Genomic DNA, 16,719 nt, shown 5'->3' with positions numbered 1-16,719 from the left:
CTGATTTGCTTGCAGAGAAATATTTAATTTGTGTTCATGAAACAATTGTTAAAATATCAATAAAATGTTCGTAAGTCTGCCAAAAATCAACACATCAGGTAACCCAATGCATTCTTCTATCCAAAGAGAATTTTTGTTTGAACTAGACTTTAATATTATTTAATATTCATGCAGCAGCAGCTTCCTTCATTACACAAAAGTTTCGAGTGCCCCTGTGACTTTCGTAAAATCAAGATTTATCTGTATAATTAACCATCAGTGGCTCTTAAATGACTATTTGATCAGGAACTTGCATTTCATTCACACGACTCAATCCTGCAAAAAGCTGAGCTCCTCCTGCAAGGATCCTGTGGGCATCAATAAAAGTTGAGGGCACTCAGAACTTTGCAGGAACTGGTCCAGAATGCACTGCAACTGTTGGCTACTGTATGGTCTTGGGAAGCCAGTACTAAGGGTTTTCATAGGATCATTTTTGTTTGGGTTAGAAATGACCTTTAGTGTGTCTTTAGCCCTTCTCACCTTCCTATCTGTCACTGCAGGATAGATTTAACTTCTTAAAGTCTGCATAATAGCATCATTAGCAAAGAGGCCTTATCAACCTTCCCTGATAGCTTTCTCGACCACTTAACTATGCTTATTGTTAAAGTATTTTATATAATTAAATTTAACACACATTTCCTTTAATGCTGGTTAAGTCCCATTAATTTCTTGCTCTGTCCCTTGTTCATTGATAAGAATAATTATTCCTTGTATTCTTACAACAGTTCTATGAGTTTGTTGAGAGTTATCGAGTCTCTATCACCTCCAAACTGAATATGACCCATGTTTCTATATTTCCTCAGAGGTATTAACTGCAAGATTTTCTATCATTTCTGAACTGCCTTCACTTTTGTCTACTTTATTTTTTTATAAAGTGCTGCTCAAACATCAATGGAGAACGCAAACTGACTTCAATGGGCACTGAAATCCCAAATAAGGCCTAGCCAATATTCAGTAGAAAAAGACGGTTACTCACCTTTGTAACTGTTGTTCTTCGAGATGTGTTGCTCATATCCATTCCAATTAGGTGTGCGCGCGCCGCGTGCACGTTCGTCAGAGACTTTTTACCCTAGCAGCACTCGGTGGGCCAGCAGGTCGCCCCCTGGAGTGGCGCCGGTATGGCGCCTGATATATACCCCTGCTGGCCCGCGCGCTCCTCAGTTCCTTCTTGCCGGCTACTCCGACAGTGGGGAAGGAGGGTGGGTCTGGAATGGATATGAGCAACACATTTCGAAGAACAACAGTTACAAAGGTGAGTAACCGTCTTTTCTTCTTCGAGTGCTTGCTCATATCCATTCCATTTAGGTGATTCCCAAGCCTTACCTAAGCGGTGGGGTCGGAGCGAGACGTTGCGGACTGTAAAACCGCTGCGCCGAAAGCGTCGTCGTCTCTAGCCTGCCGGACCAGTGCATAGTGTGATGCAAAGGTGTGTACAGAAGACCAGGTGGCCGCGCGGCAGATTTCCTGTTTGGGGACATGGGCCAAAAACGCGGCAGATGAAGCTTGAGCCCTGGTAGAATGGGCGGTAAGAGGCCCCGCAGGAACGTGGGCCAAGTCATAACATGACCGGATGCAGGACGTCACCCAGGATGCGATACGCTGAGAGGAGATTGCCATGCCCCTCATGCGCTCCGCCACTGCCACAAACAATTGCGGTGAACGGCGGAAGGGTTTGGTTCTCTCAATGTAGAAAGCGAGAGCCCTTCGGACATCTAAGGAATGGAGCTGTTGCTCTTGTCGGGATGAATGCGGCTTTGGGTAAAAGACTGGCAGGAAGACGTCCTGGTTAACATGAAAGGCGGAGATGACCTTAGGGAGGAACGCCGGGTGCGGTCGCAGCTGTACCTTGTCCTTATGGAATACAGTATACGGAGGGTCCACGGTCAGAGCCCGAAGCTCCGAGACTCGTCTAGCTGAAGTGACAGCGAGTAGGAAGGCCACTTTCCAGGACAGGTACAGCAGTGAGCATGTGCCTAAAGGTTCGAAGGGGGGCGCCATGAGCCTGGTCAAGACAAGGTTCAGGTCCCAAGTAGGGGTAGGCCGTTTGACGTGAGGATACAGTCGCTCCAAGCCCTTGAGGAATCTTGACACCATGGGGTGGGAAAAAACGAACTTGCCAGCCTCGCCTGGATGGAAGGTGGATATAGCCGCGAGGTGAACACGTAGAGAGGAGATCGCCAATCCCTGCTGCTTGAGAGACCACATGTAGTCCAGGATAGTGGGGACTAGTACCGAGTGTGGGGTGTGGCCGTGCTGGTTGCACCAGCAGCAGAAGCGCTTCCATTTCGCGAGGTAGGTTGAACGCGTGGAAGGCTTCCTGCTGCCCAGCAACACTTGTTGTACTGCTGCAGAACAGCGCAACTCGGACTGGCTTAACCAGCCAGGAGCCATGCAGTCAGATGGAAGGACTGTAGATCCGGATGGCGCATCCTGCCAAAATCCTGCGTGATCAGATCTGGCCAAGGAAGTAGGGTAATTGGGTCCGCCAGGGACAGGTCGAGCAGCATGGTGTGCCAGGGCTGCCGCGGCCAAGCCGGAGCGATCAGAATGAGGTGGGCTCTGTCTCTCCGGACCTTGATCAAGACTCGGTGGATGGGAGGGAAGGGTGGAAAAGCGTAACAAAGACGTCCCTTCCACGGAATGAGGAACGCGTCCGACAGGGAGCCCGGGGAGCGACCCTGTAGGGAGCAGAACATCTGGCATTTCCTGTTCGATCTGGAGGCGAACAGGTCTATTCGGGGAAACCCCCACCTCCGGAAAACCGAATAAAGGACATCCGGACGGATGGACCCTTCGTGGGATAGAAAGGACCTGCTCAGGTGATCCGCGAGCGTGTTCCGCACTCCCGGGAGAAAAGAGGCCACTAGGTGAATAGAGTGGGCTATACAAAAGTCCCACAGGCCTACTGCTTCCTGACACAGCGGGGAGGACCGAGTCCCGCCCTGCTTGTTGATGTAATACATGGCCATTGTGTTGTCCGTGAACACCGCAACACAACGGCCGTGTAAATGGCGTTGAAAGTCTGGCATGCCAGTCGGACTGCCCGCAGCTCGCGCACATTGATGTGGAGAGTCAGCTCTCTTGTCGACCAGAGACCCTGTGTGCGCAGGGTCCCCAGGTGTGCACCCCAGCCTAGCGATGACGAGTCCGTTGTCAAGGACACTGAGAGCTGGGGGGCATGAAACAGTAGGCCCGCACACACTTGGGAGGACGTCGTCCACCAGCCGAGGGAGCCTATAATGGTCGGTGGAATCGATATGATTGTGGCTATGGTGTCCCTGCCTGGTCGATAGACCGACGCGAGCCAGGTCTGCAGCGGGTGCATGCGGAGTCTTGCATGCTTCGTGACAAAGGTGCATGCGGCCATGTACCCCAGGAGAGCAAGGCAAGCTCGAGCAGACGTGGTCGAAAAGGCTTGTAGACCTTTGACCAGGGAAACTATGGTTTGGAACCGGTGCAGGGGAAGACTGGCTGTCGCAAGGTTGGAGTCCAGCAATGCCCCGACGAACTCTATCCTCTGCGTAGGCACCAGAGTGGACTTGTCTGGGTTGATGGTCAAGCCTAGGCTCGCAAACAGCTCCCTGATGATGGCGACATGGCCGACCACCTGCGCCTCCGAAGTGCCTCGGATAAGCCAGTCGTCGAGGTAAGGGAAGATGTGGATACGACGATGGCACAGGGAAGCAGCGACGACCGCCATACATTTGGTGAATACCCGAGGGGCCGAGGAGAGACCAAAGGGGAGGACAATGAATTGGTAATGATCCTGATTTACCACAAAGTGTAGATACCGCCTGTGCGGAGGAAAAATCACAATGTGGAAGTATGCGTCCTTCATGTCGAGAGCGGCGTACCAATCTCCGGGATCCAGGGAAGGAATGATGGTTCCTAAGGATACCATGCGGAACTTGAACTTTTTGATGAATTTGTTCAGTTCTCGCAGGTCCAGGATGGGCCGAAGGCTCCCTTTTGACTCGGGGATTAAGAAATACTGGGAATAAAACCCCTTACCCCTTAACTCCTTCGGCACCTCCTCTATAGCTCCGATGAGCAGGAGCTTGCGAACCTCCTGGACGATAAGTTGCTCATGAGAGGGGTCCCTGAAGACGGATGAGGAGGGAGGATGGGAGTGGGGTGGAGAAATAAACTGAAGACGGTATCCAAACTCCACCGTGCGCAGGACCCAACGATCTGAGGTCAGTTGGGACCACGCCGGCAGGAAGAGGCGGAGGCGGCTGAAAAAATGAAGAGGATCCAGGGAAGGGATTGGTAAGCTGCTCTCGGGTGCACCCTCAAAAGTTTGCCCTGGGTCCCTGCGGTGGTTTGTTGGAACCAGGATTGTTACCCCTTTGAGGACCCAACTGTCGTCTGCAGTTCGGCCGGCCCCACCTCCGGGTAAAGTCCTGTCTGGGGCGAGGCGGGGGGTAAGGGTGCTGAGGGTGTGGGCGGAATGGTCTTCTCTGAGTCTGGGGTGTGTGCATTCCCAGCGAACGCATGATAATCCGGTTATCCTTCAGGCTCTGTAGCCTGGGATCTGTTTTCTCCTAGAAAAGACCCTGCCCGTCGAATGGCAGGTCTTGGATCGTGTACTGCAACTCCGGCGGTAGTCCGGAAGCCTGCAGCCATGATATCCGACGCATGGCTACACCCGACGCCAGCGTTCTCGCTGCTGAATCTGCGGCATCTAAGGATGCTTGCAGTGTGGTCCTGGCAACCCTCTTCCCCTCTTCCAGGAGAGCTGAAAATTCCTGGCGTGAGTCCTGGGGAATTAGCTCTGTAAACTTGCCGACAGCCTCCCAGGTGTTGTGGCTGTATTGGCTCAGGAGGGCCTGCTGGTTCGCCACACGGAGCTGAAGGCCTCCCGCAAAGTAAATCTTGCAGCCCAGCAAGTCCATGCACCTGGCTTCTCTGGATTTTGGCGCAGGAGCTTGCTGGCCGTGGCGCTCCCGCTCGTTGACTGATTGTACCACCAACGAGCAGGGGGCGGGGTGTACGTAGAGGTACTCATACCCCTTGGATAGCACCATATATTTTCTTTCCACTCCGCGGGCTGTGGGTGGAATGGAGGCCGGAGACTGCCATATGGTGTCCGCCTTGTCGGTGTTTCTGTGGAGAGTATGCTGACCACCGGGTCCTCCACTTCAGGGACTTCCTCTACAGGAAGGTTTATATTTTGGGCAACGTGCCGCAAAAGGTCCTGATGTGCGCGGAGATCAATCGGCGGGGGCCCTGATGAAGATGTGCCCGCTACCGCCTCATCTGGGGACGAGGAAGAAGATAACCCAGGGAGGAGTGGTTCCTGTACGGAAGCCTCATCCTGAGGGACCTCTGTCTCTGGGGCATCCTGCTGTGCCAGGGGATGCGCAGGGTCTTCCTCCATACCCGAGGGGGGAGGCCGGCTGACTGTGGCCTCTAGTGCATGGTGCTCCGAGTGGCTGGAGCGTGCTGGGCCCAATGGTTCGCCCTGGGCTTGGTGGTATGCCCAGGGCATCCAAAAGGACCATTGCGGTGGTCCATGGTCCGGGTGGGCCTGCACATCAGAACCCCCGTAGGAGGCGCTGTCCACATGTGAAGAGGCGGACGAGTGACGTGAAGGCCATGGAGGAGCTGTCGATGACTGTGCCAGGCCCCTGCGCATACAGATTTCGCCTCTGCATGGTGCCGGCGAGCGGTACCGGGAGTCATGGCAGTACCTCAATCGGGACCTGCTACCAGCTCAGTGCCAGGAGGTCGACCGGTGCCATGTGCTGCCGTGCCAGGAACGGCTTCGGTAGGAACGTCGGTGCCGCGATCTGGACCGGTGCCGGGAGTAGTATGATGGTGACCGGGATCTTGATCGGTGCCGCGAGTACGACCAGTGCCATGGGGAGCGGCCCCGGGACTGCGAGCGGCGTCTGGATCTTGATCGGCGCCGCTGAGAGTAGCCCCTCGATCTGGATCGGGACCGATGCTCGGTAGCGCCCGGCAAACGTGGGCGCACCATGGTGGGCTTGCCCATTGACTGGATAACCCGCACGGGCGGTGCTGGGGGTTGGGGCGGCTCGGGCTCTGTCAGGGCGATGAGGTCACGTACCACGGAGAAGGTCTCCGGCGTGGAAGGCGCAACGAGCTCAACCGCAGGTCGTGCTGGGGAGCTAAGAGGCACCGGACTCAATGGCTCCTGAGAAGCTGGAGTCGACGGTGCAACGACGCTCGGTGCCGCGGCGGATGACAGTGCCGGGTGGTCCGATCTGGAAGCACGCTCTGACTGCGGTGCAGTTGTAGGTGCCGCAGGAGTCCTGTGCTTCTTGCTCCTTGGGGAGAGGGAGCGGTGCCGGCTGGGGTGCCGGGCTGGTGCCGGGCAGGAAAGCGAAGCCTTTGGCGGTGCCGGGCGGTCTGGAGCGGAGGAGACGCTTGGTCCCGGTGCCAGAATCATTGCTGAAGATGGGGGAGTCAGCACTGCCTCCATCAAGAGCTGCTTTAAGCGACTGTCCCGCTCTTTCTTTGTCCGGGGCTTAAACGCCTTGCAGATCCGGCACTTGTCCGCAAGGTGGGACTCGCCTAGGCACCTCAGACAGGAGTCGTGCGGATCTCCTGTGGGCATCGGCCGATGACAGGCCGCACAAGGCTTGAAGCCCGGTGAACCATGCATGAGCTCCGGTACCGTGGGGAAGAAAAAAGGGGCAAACCTCCGATCCTCTCTAACTATCCACAGAACTACAATTTACTAAATTTAACACTAACTATAACTATAACTACGATGAAAGAACTATATACACGATACTACACAAGAGTGAAAGGCTAGGGAGGTGGAGAACAGCTAGCCGTGCTCCACAGTTCCAACGACCGACACGGGCGGTAAGAAGGAACTGAGGAGCGGGCGGGCCAGCAGGGGTATATATCAGGCGCCATACCGGCGCCACTCCAGGGGGCGACCTGCTGGCCCACCGAGTGCTGCTAGGGTAAAAAGTCTCCGACAAACGTGCACGTGGCGCGTGCACACCTAATTGGAATGGATATGAGCAAGCACTCGAAGAAGAAGGAGCAATTACCTCACTGGTTTCATTCTGGAGACTCTCGGTAATACAAGAGTGTCACACAGTATTGGGCTGTCTGCTTCTAATCTGTACTGTTTGCTCATACAATTTATCATTTATTATAATTCTCATGCCATCCTTCTCTGTGGCACTAGTGCCTAGCCGGTCTCCTCCTATTCTATGTGCATTTGATTATTCCTTATTTATTGGGAAATGGGGATAAGTATTATACTTTCCAGACACTTGTGTCTTAATCGTGTTGGGTTATAGAGGAGAAACCTGATAAATTGCAGGGAAGCTGTGACATTACAGCCATGAAATAAGATTTTTTTTAAGTGTGAAGAAAAGCATTGGACTATGACATATTAATCAATATGGAAATGATCAACAAAAAACTGTATGATGGTGGACTAAGTTACTTCCAATGCCACCTGCCCATCACCCCAGGAATGAGCTGTCCGTAACTATCTTAAAATAACTATAAATTACAACAAATATTTTGTTCATTAAAGAAACAACATGAAGAAGGGCAAAGCTTGCATTTTGTGTATGACTTTAATAAAAACACATTTTTCTTATTAAAATCTTATGATGTTCTTTGAATATATAAAACACAAGACAGGAAATCAGTTACTAAGGTCATATAAACACATTTTAGGGGTCTGATGACATCACAAACCATTTGAACTTCACTTTCATGGTTAAGATGATGTCCTGATATGTCAATGGAACTTTACAGTTCAGATGCCTGAGTACTATCTTCCATTTGTGTACACACACATACATACACACACACACAGAAGTGAGTATATATACACTTATGTACATGCTTATCAGTATATAGTATAGATAAATATATTTAGTACCTGCATACATACATGATATATACACACAGCTCATTTGTTTATTCTTTGTACATACAAGAGACCCATTTACAATTAGACATTTTATTATATTTTTCTCATTTTGGCAATTTTGTTCCTGTCTGATCTTTAGTAGATTGGGTAATTAAAGACAGACATAGGACACAAGAAAAAAAATGACAGTCTTCCTCTACTTTATTGTCACAACACAAACACGGAATGAAACTTAAATGTTATAGGCAATCCCACTGAAAATTCACTGATGGTTAAAGAATTATTAATGACCTCTGCTTGGTGAGCAGTCCTCCATCACTTACACTTACTGATGAATATTCATTTTACAGCTGTTCTGCAGTGCTGCACTGCCACTAAATAATATTACATAAAGTGTTCGCTATCAGATGCTGCATTTTGGTGAAAATGATAGGATTATGATGATATTCATTTATTCTTTACTATAAATTCTTAAGTCACAACTGCGATATTCATACACAGCAAACTGGATTAACAGGAGTTTAAGGCTAGTTCAGACAAACCTTGACTTAAGTCGTCCAGGCAAGACACTTGCTCTACGTCTAGGCTCTCCACTGGATCTCCTCTGGAAACTTCTCCAAAAGACGTTTGCCTTTCAAAAATGTTGTTGTTATTGTTAACCTGGCTCCCATTTTGCTTCAACAGCTTGAAAACTTCAGCTTCCAAGTCTCTAATCTAAGAGAAATATATCAAATTATTAGCTAAAACGAATAACTATGCTTTTTTTTCCCAGACTATCAGACAGCACTGCCTTACTCTTCAGACACTTGAGTGAACATTACTCACGCGAGCTTGTAAGCCTTGCACCTCTGCAAGGTGCGCTTTCTCCAGTTCTTCTATTTTCTTTCGCTCAGCTTCCTGGCGTTTGATGAAGTCAAGTTCTCTTAAGGGAAAAAAAAATTTTGCTGGTATCAAAGCAATCACAGATTCAAACATGACATTAACAAATGTACTGGAACAATACACATTAATATACCCATTTGTTTAAAAGATAATCCTTAGTTAACAGGAGATTTGGCACTAATCCGATAATGGTAAACATGCAGCTGCAAGTAGGAGAAAACAACTGAGCAGTTATTACCAACCCAAATGAATAAACTGTAAACATATTGTGGAAAACTAATTAAGGTAAAAATCCCACTTATTCAGACTGTCAACAACTGTGTTGAAACTGTCATAAACTAAATTAACCTTTTCATAATTTGTACTTATAAAGCATCACTAGTTCAAATTATGTTGAATTCTGCAGTTACAGTTGGGATGGAATTGCTCTGTTAGATATGCAAATGGCTGTGTATCATCACTTATTTACATCTCTAACTCATAAGGTATGAAACTAATTATCCAAAAATTATAAGTAAATCTGTGAGGTAATATAGGGTATTGAGACAGTCAAAAATTACAGGCCAGATCCTCCACTGCTGTAACTCTGGGTAGTACAACTGAGGCAAGTTTACACCAGTTGATGGTTTGGCTCTACTTCTAAGGTCTTGAAAAGCTGAGTCCATTAACGATCCAATGGCACCTTTCAAAAGAGATGCCAGTTAGTTCTGGTAGACTGGCAAAATTCCACTGGGGCTAATGACATTCTGTCTACCTAAAATCCTCCTTGCGGTTTCAGTGGGATAGGGTATTCAATTCCTCTGCTAGGAGCTGTCTACTGTTGCTATACAATGTACTGTTAAAACAGCTGAGCTTCATTATAAAAATGGCTGATTTCAGTAGCAGATGATGCAATCCTAGTATAAAATTTGTAAAATTATTTGGAGAATGAAAAGTATTGTATAAATGTAAGAAATTATTGCTCAGATGTCAGGAATGGGGAGTCAGGGGAAACTGCTTGGGTATGCTCTAGTTCAGGGATGGGCAAACTTTTTGGCCCAAGGGCCACATCTAGCTATGGAAATTGTATGACAGGCCATGAATGCTCACAACATTGGGGGTTAGGGTGTGGAAGGGGGTTAGGCCTCCGGCTTGGGGTGTGGACTCTAGGGTGGGGCCAGAAATGAGGAGATCAGGGTGTGGGAGGGGGCTCTTCTGGGGTTTGGGTTGGGGGTGCCATGGAGGTGAGGGCTCCAGGGTGCAGAACAGTGAGACCCAGGGGTTCAGAGGGCAGGAGGGGGATCAGGGCTGGGGCAAGGGGTTGGGGCACTGGAGGGACTCAGGGGTGCAGGCTCCAGGTGGCACTTACCTCAAGTAGCTCCCAGAAGCAGCGGCTCGTCCCCACTCCGGCTCCTACCGGAGGCATGGCCAGGTGGCTCTGCGCGCTGCCCCACTTGCAGGTGCTGTCCCTGCAGCTCCCATCGGCCATGGTTCCCAGCCAATGGGAGCTGTGGGGGTGGCGCTTGGGGAAGAGGCAGCGTGCAGAGCCCCGTCTGCCCCTATGTATAGGAGTCAGAGGGGGGGACATGTTGCTGCTTCCAGGAGCCGTGAGGAGCCATGGCACGCATGGAGCATGGCAAGCCCCGGCCCCTGCTCCCTGGTCGGAGCTCGAGGGCCAGATTAAAACATCTGCAGGGCCTGATGCAGCCCCTGGGCCTTAGTTTGCCCATCCCTGGTCCAGTTGGCTCAGCTCAATTCAAACATTCTCAAGAGCCAGGAAGAAGAAAAACACAGTGTGAGAATGTCTCAGCATGATTTGCTTCTTCATGTTGCATCAATACAAAACAATACTTAGTCAGACTGATGCCACATCATCATAACAAACTGCTGCAAATATGGCTCTCTCACATATCAAGGATGAATAGTGCAAAGTAATTAATTGTTAGTCATTTTAAAAATATGCACAATGCTGACATTTTTCAGTAATAAAAAACCAAATGGTTTTGATGGCAGCAAAGTGAAAAATGTTGTTTACCTTACAGGCCTTTAACACTGGGTTTCATATTTCAAAAGAGATGCAATTATATGACATAAACATTCCCTATCTGGCTACTAATTCAATCTTTGGCCTGTAGCAGCCGCTTACTTTTGCTGAAAGTCCTTGATCAATTTCTTTGCTTTGTTATATTTCTTCTCCAAAGCCTGATACTGGCTTTGAGTCTCTTTGAGGTGTTCATTCACAGTGTGACACAGGGTTTGGGCCTCAATCCAGTAGCTCTCTAGTTTCATCATCCTTTCCTTATTCTCCTCAATGTTCTGTTGGAGCTGGGTCTTCTCCCGTTCCCATCTCACTTTCTCATTCTCTGCAGCCTGTAGCTGGACACAGTAAATACAGTGGCTTGAGAGTAAAAAGCTGCATTAAAAATCAGTAATTCAAGATGCTTTGAAATACTGAGAGGCGTGAATAGCAGTGTATTAATGATTATAAAGGTTGTGCATTACTAATGCAAAGAGCATTCCTGTACAATGAGAACATTATAATACATGTTTGACACGGAAGAATGAATAAACTTAAATTAATTTGAGTCTTTTGCTTCTGGCATCCATTGCAGCGTCTATGCTCCTGTGGAATGTTGGTATCATTTTTAAAATTCCAGCTTTCTCATGTTGGTGCATTCTGGTGGTGTGCCTGGGACATAGTGGAGCACTGGGAGTGTATTTTACTTCATGTATCTGAACCAGGTACGTTAGAAAGCGCTATGGACTAAGAAACTTAAGATATTTTATTATTAGAATTACAAATTGTAACTTCTACATTTGATTTTACCACAAAGCTATTTAGAAAACAATGGAGGAAAAGCTAATTGTGCCTTATCTAGCTAACTGCCTTATTTCTGAAATTAGAAACTCTTTTGAACTTGAAATTTATTGCATCAGTTTTCGTGTAATAATAATTTCATAGTCATAATCAGTGTAATTTAGAAAGTTAAAAAGGGAGACTGGTATCTTAATACACTGACAGAAGTATTAGTAGAGCTAATATCAAATTTTAATTTGGAAGCTTTTTTTTAATTAAAAAGACAAGTTTTAAACACAATATTTCAACTAATTTTTAAAGCTGTTATAAGAATAGGAAAAATCTGGTTCTAGTTTATAAATCTTAAATTTATTTTATAAATTATCAAAGAGATGATATTGATAAAAAATGTCCATTATAGTTATAGGGCTCTGTCTAGCAAGGGGCTGATCACTCTGTCCACAATCCAGCCAAGCACTTAAGCATTTGCTTAACCTTAAGGCTAAGCATATTGCTGGTCCCACTGAGTGAAATCTTAGATCCACTGTAGTGAATGGGAGACTCTCTATTGGTCCAACAGTCAGGATTTTACCCAATAAATTCAGAGTAGTTAATCCTTTTCCCATGTGATTTTGTATCTTTGGAAGGAAAAGTGGTAGGTAAAATTTAGATATTATTTATTATTATTAAAACTAACTGTAGGCGTAAGTGCTTGGCTGGATCAGAGCCAGATTTCTCAGCACCTTGCAGATTAAAGTCCATACAATTTACACAAAGCAAATAATGTTTTATGCACAGACTATTTACTTATCAACAGCAGTTAACTTGTACTGGCAAAGCTGCGCTGCTATCATAAACAATGCACACACAAACAGAGTAACTTGTAGACTGGACATATTATTTTACTGGCAAAAAAACAACAAGGAGTCTGGTGGCACTTTAAAGACTAACAGATTTATTTGGGCTTAAGCTTTCATGGGTAAAAAACCATCCAGGCATCTGAAGAAGTGATGTTTTTACCCACAAAAGCTTAAGCCCAAATAAATCTGTTAGTCTTTAAGGTGCCACCAGACTCCTCACTGTTTTTGTGGACACAGATTAACACAGCTACCCCTCTGGTACTTGTTTTACTGGCAGTTTAACAAAAAATAGCCATGATTCCACTATAAAGGTCAAGGGAAAATGTGTGGCAAAGAAAAAGACAATGACTCCAATCCTGCAACTGGATTTGCAGAGATGAATGCCTACATCCAGGATTCATTACAGGGAAAAGTCAATGGGGCTGTGCATGGGCACAAAGATGTACCCATGTGGGTGCAATTGCTGGATCAGAGTCTAAACTGGAAGGAGGGGAAGAAATTTCTGGCTTTCTAAAATGAAAGAGAACAATGAGAGTTCACATAAAATAAAATAAAATTACAATTGCCTTTTAACAGTAATCTTAGCAGATCTATTTGATAATCATTAAGCAAATTATATGATGGGTGTAGATATTTATAAGAAAAAATCAGCTGACTCCTTTTTCAATTTTAAAAATTGCTCTTTTGTCTTCCTTTTATTTTGTTCCATAATGTACATAAAATATTGTTATAAAACCTATTACTCAACAACTGAATCATTATCAAAAACTGAACTCCTCGTAAAGGTTGAATTGGTATTAAAAGACCAAATATCAGAAAACACATGTTCTGTGTATTAATAAATTAAATCTAATTTCTAAGAGCCAATTGTGAGATAATTTTCTCCATGAAATCAACCATCTTTTGCCTTTTATAACATGTTTTAAACTGCATGCAGTAGTTTCTCATGTATGCAAAAAACAAATATTGTATCCAAAGAAATTAATAGTTAAAGGAAAGGAAAATGCCAAAAGTCATAGGGGGAGAATAAAATAGTTAGTCTTTAGATCTCTACCGATCAGAAAACTATTAAGGCGGCTACAATTAATGAATATAAATATAATTTACAGAATTGTTAAAGAAAATGAATTACTACAGTATAAAAATAAAATCGGTCTTTTAGTCATTATGTTATCCTTCAAAATGCAAGATTTAATGAAAACTAGATATTTTAGCAATTTCTCAATAGCTATTTATGCTTTAGGTTTTACTGAAACGTCTACTGGAAGACTTAAACCCAAACAAGCTTAATCTGAGTTTCATTCTTTCTTAGTAAGAACTTTGGTTTACACATAGATATGTGTCTTCCATCAGATAAAAGGGAAAAATAATCAGCATGAATTAACTATGTATTGATCCTTACCTTTGTCTTCAGCTTTTGAATCTCAGCCTCTGTAACTGCATGTTTGATTTGCAACTAAAATTAAAAGCACAAAATAAACAAGTGAACTAAGAGACTAAGTGCTCCAATATTTTTAAAGCTTGTGCTGCCAGTTGAATACCTTATTACACAGCAGAAGGCCTAGAGAAGTGCTGCAGTGCAGTATATTGTAAATTAAAATGTCTATCTTGCAAAATGACTCAGTCTGCGAAACCTAATTAAAGATAGGGTTCTGCCTAACCACTCATAATTTCAGATTAGGACACCCAATCTGTCTGGCAAAAGAAACACCTTGCACATAAAAAAAAAAGAAAAAGAAAAAGAAAAAAGAGAGAGAGATGAAGATAGCTTTTATCTTGCTTGGTTTTGCTCTCCTCTGATTTGAATTTGAAAATGTCCCAGTGCACGCTGGAGTTCGTAGAAAGTCCCATTGATTGGATTAAGCAGGCATGTCACAGAAATAAAATACAGAAACAGATGATTTAATAGCTCCATATGATAGAGAAGCTTGCAGGGAAGATTCTATACATACAGGTACTGGATGCAAGGGAAGAGGAAAAAGTGGCGATTGTCTCATAGGTCTTGTCTCTATTGCAACAGTTAGCTTGAGTTACTCCGCTTGAGCTAAACTAATTTGAGTGAGGGAAGCCACACTGCAATACTACACTCGAGCTACACAAAGTGACTGGATTAGCATTCGATGAGTAGTGCTAATTTGCGCTATAACCTGTCGCTGAGTTCCCACTGCATTACTACCTTGAGCATCAGCAGCACTTGAGCATCAACTTATACCTGATGGACCATCTAGCTTTAGTTTAAAATGTCACTTAACTCAAACTAGAGATTTCTATGCGTGGACTGGAGTCAGGTTAAGGTCAAAACCTGAGTTATAGTTCAAGAAAACAGTGCAATGAAGACAAGCGCTGAGTCTATAGTGTATTCACATTGTAGTTTCACTGAACCATCAGTGACTGTGGGAGTCCCGTGGAGAGGGATTATTCATTTTAATATATATATTTACATTTTCAAAAGAATGCCTATATTTACCCAAATGCAACTTTACCTTAAGGTATCTTAACCTTTATTATTAGGGTCCTACCAAATATACAGCCATGAAAAATGCATCACGGACAGTGAAATCTGGTCTTTTGTGTGCTTTTACCCTCTACTATACTGATCTCACAGGGAGACATGTGTTTCTCAAACTAAGGGTCCTGACCCAAAAGGGAGTTGCAGGGGGGTCATGGTATTGCCACCCTTACTTCTGCACTGCCTTCAGAGCTGAGCGGCCAGAGAGCAGTAGCTGTTGGCTGGGTGCCCAGCTCTGAAGGCAGTGCTCCGCCAGCAGCAGCACAGAAATAAGGATGTCAATACCATACCATGCCACCCTTATTTCTGTGCTGCTGCTGGAGGAAGCTTTGCCTTCAGAGTTGGGCTCCCAACCAGCAGCCAGAAACCGTTGCTTTCCAGCTGCCCAGCTCTGAAGGCAGAGTTGCCCCCAGCAGCAGCACAGAAGTAAGGGTAGCACTACTGCAACCCTCCCCCGCAATACCTTGCGACCCCCCCAAGTCCTTTTTAGGTCAGGACCTCAACAATTACAACACCATGAATGCCTGAAATCATGAAATTTACAATTTTTAAAACCCTAAGAACGTGAAATTGACCAAATTGTCCAGCCTCTTTCTTTTGTATGAAAAACAAGAGTGTGTCTGCTCCAAATGTGCAATGCATAATTTCTGCATGATGCTTAAATTTTCTGAGGATTTTCAAGTAAATTTTGTTAATTAATTTCCAAATTTAAACAAATCAAAACAAGAGTCAAAAGTATGTACATAGTGAGAGTTTGGACACTATATAATTATTTTATTAACAAAAAATTATGTTACTCAACACAACTGAAACCGCATGCTATCCACCACTACTGAAATTGCTTAGCCATTGGACAACGTAATTTACATTAGCCTCTTCCATTTTCTAACAGGGTATGCAGGAGCCTTTTGGACCAGTTCAGGAGAGGTGCACAACACTGCCTTTCTGTAACATGCAGTAATGTTCCCTGCAGCTGAAAATAGGGACTAACACAGAGTATGGGCACTGGGTTTTCCCAGCCCCAGGCCATTTGTGCTATGCTGGAGAAGATTAACTCTGGCAAAAGGAATGACTGTTCTCTTGGAGACCAGGATGTCTATAAAACAGGTCAAGCAGTTCAAGGCCAGAGCTCTTGAGCTGTCTGAATATATTTCAAAGTTAGGATATGTGGCAAAAGCAACAGCTACGATGATCAATACCAGCACCTTCATGAAAGTGCCCAGATGGCTTAGGGGCTCCACTTTCACAACAAGGCACTGGCATGAAGATACTTTGTTTCATAAAAATAATAGTTGCTGCTTTGGTACAAATGTAACTCTACAAATACTGCCAGAATATAAATCCCCACTCCTATCCCCTGCATTAGGCTCTAGCTTTGGCACATTACTAGGGACAAGTGACAATATTGGTGTGAGAACTGAGCAGAAAGAATAGTAGAAAGCAAATATGGTCTGTTTGTGGTGCTGATGATGGTGGTGGTGAGCTTGGTGAGCAGATGCTGGAAGGCAGACTTCTCTACTAGGGCAAATATGAACTTGTGGAATATATGGAGGTTGTGATAATGGTCAGGCGTCTGTGTTTCCTGATGCAAGAGTAAAGGTATGCACACTTAGGTGCCTTATTTTTCATTTCCTTATTTTGTGCTAAGTATGTTATTTATAGATCAACCTTAACTGACACACAATGTAGTGTTTTTGAATATTACTATAGATACTTCCTCCAACAAGAATACCTCCTTTTTCAAGGCTAGGAGAGGAAAGTTTATGAGCCAGATCCTTGG

General features: G+C 45.5%; 1 protein-coding gene across 9 annotated transcripts in view; it reads right to left on the bottom strand.

Moving 5' to 3' along the window:
* PPP1R9A (protein phosphatase 1 regulatory subunit 9A) overlaps positions 1-16,719 on the bottom strand; it is a 258,577-nt gene that overhangs the window by 55,235 nt on the left and 186,623 nt on the right. For all 9 annotated transcript variants that reach the window (XM_030550586.1, XM_030550585.1, XM_030550584.1 and 6 more), the window contains exons 8-11: positions 13,833-13,886; positions 10,920-11,149; positions 8,738-8,834; positions 8,455-8,626 (exon numbers count right to left, since the gene is read on the bottom strand). In XM_030550586.1, coding sequence (XP_030406446.1) covers positions 8,455-8,626; positions 8,738-8,834; positions 10,920-11,149; positions 13,833-13,886 — 553 coding nt within the window. The remainder of the gene's footprint in view (positions 1-8,454; positions 8,627-8,737; positions 8,835-10,919; positions 11,150-13,832; positions 13,887-16,719) is intronic.

The sequence above is a fragment of the Gopherus evgoodei genome, chromosome 2 (assembly GCF_007399415.2).
Source record: "Gopherus evgoodei ecotype Sinaloan lineage chromosome 2, rGopEvg1_v1.p, whole genome shotgun sequence".
Classification (NCBI taxonomy): Eukaryota; Metazoa; Chordata; order Testudines; family Testudinidae; genus Gopherus; species Gopherus evgoodei.
This window is presented reverse-complemented; position numbering and strand designations above follow the sequence as displayed.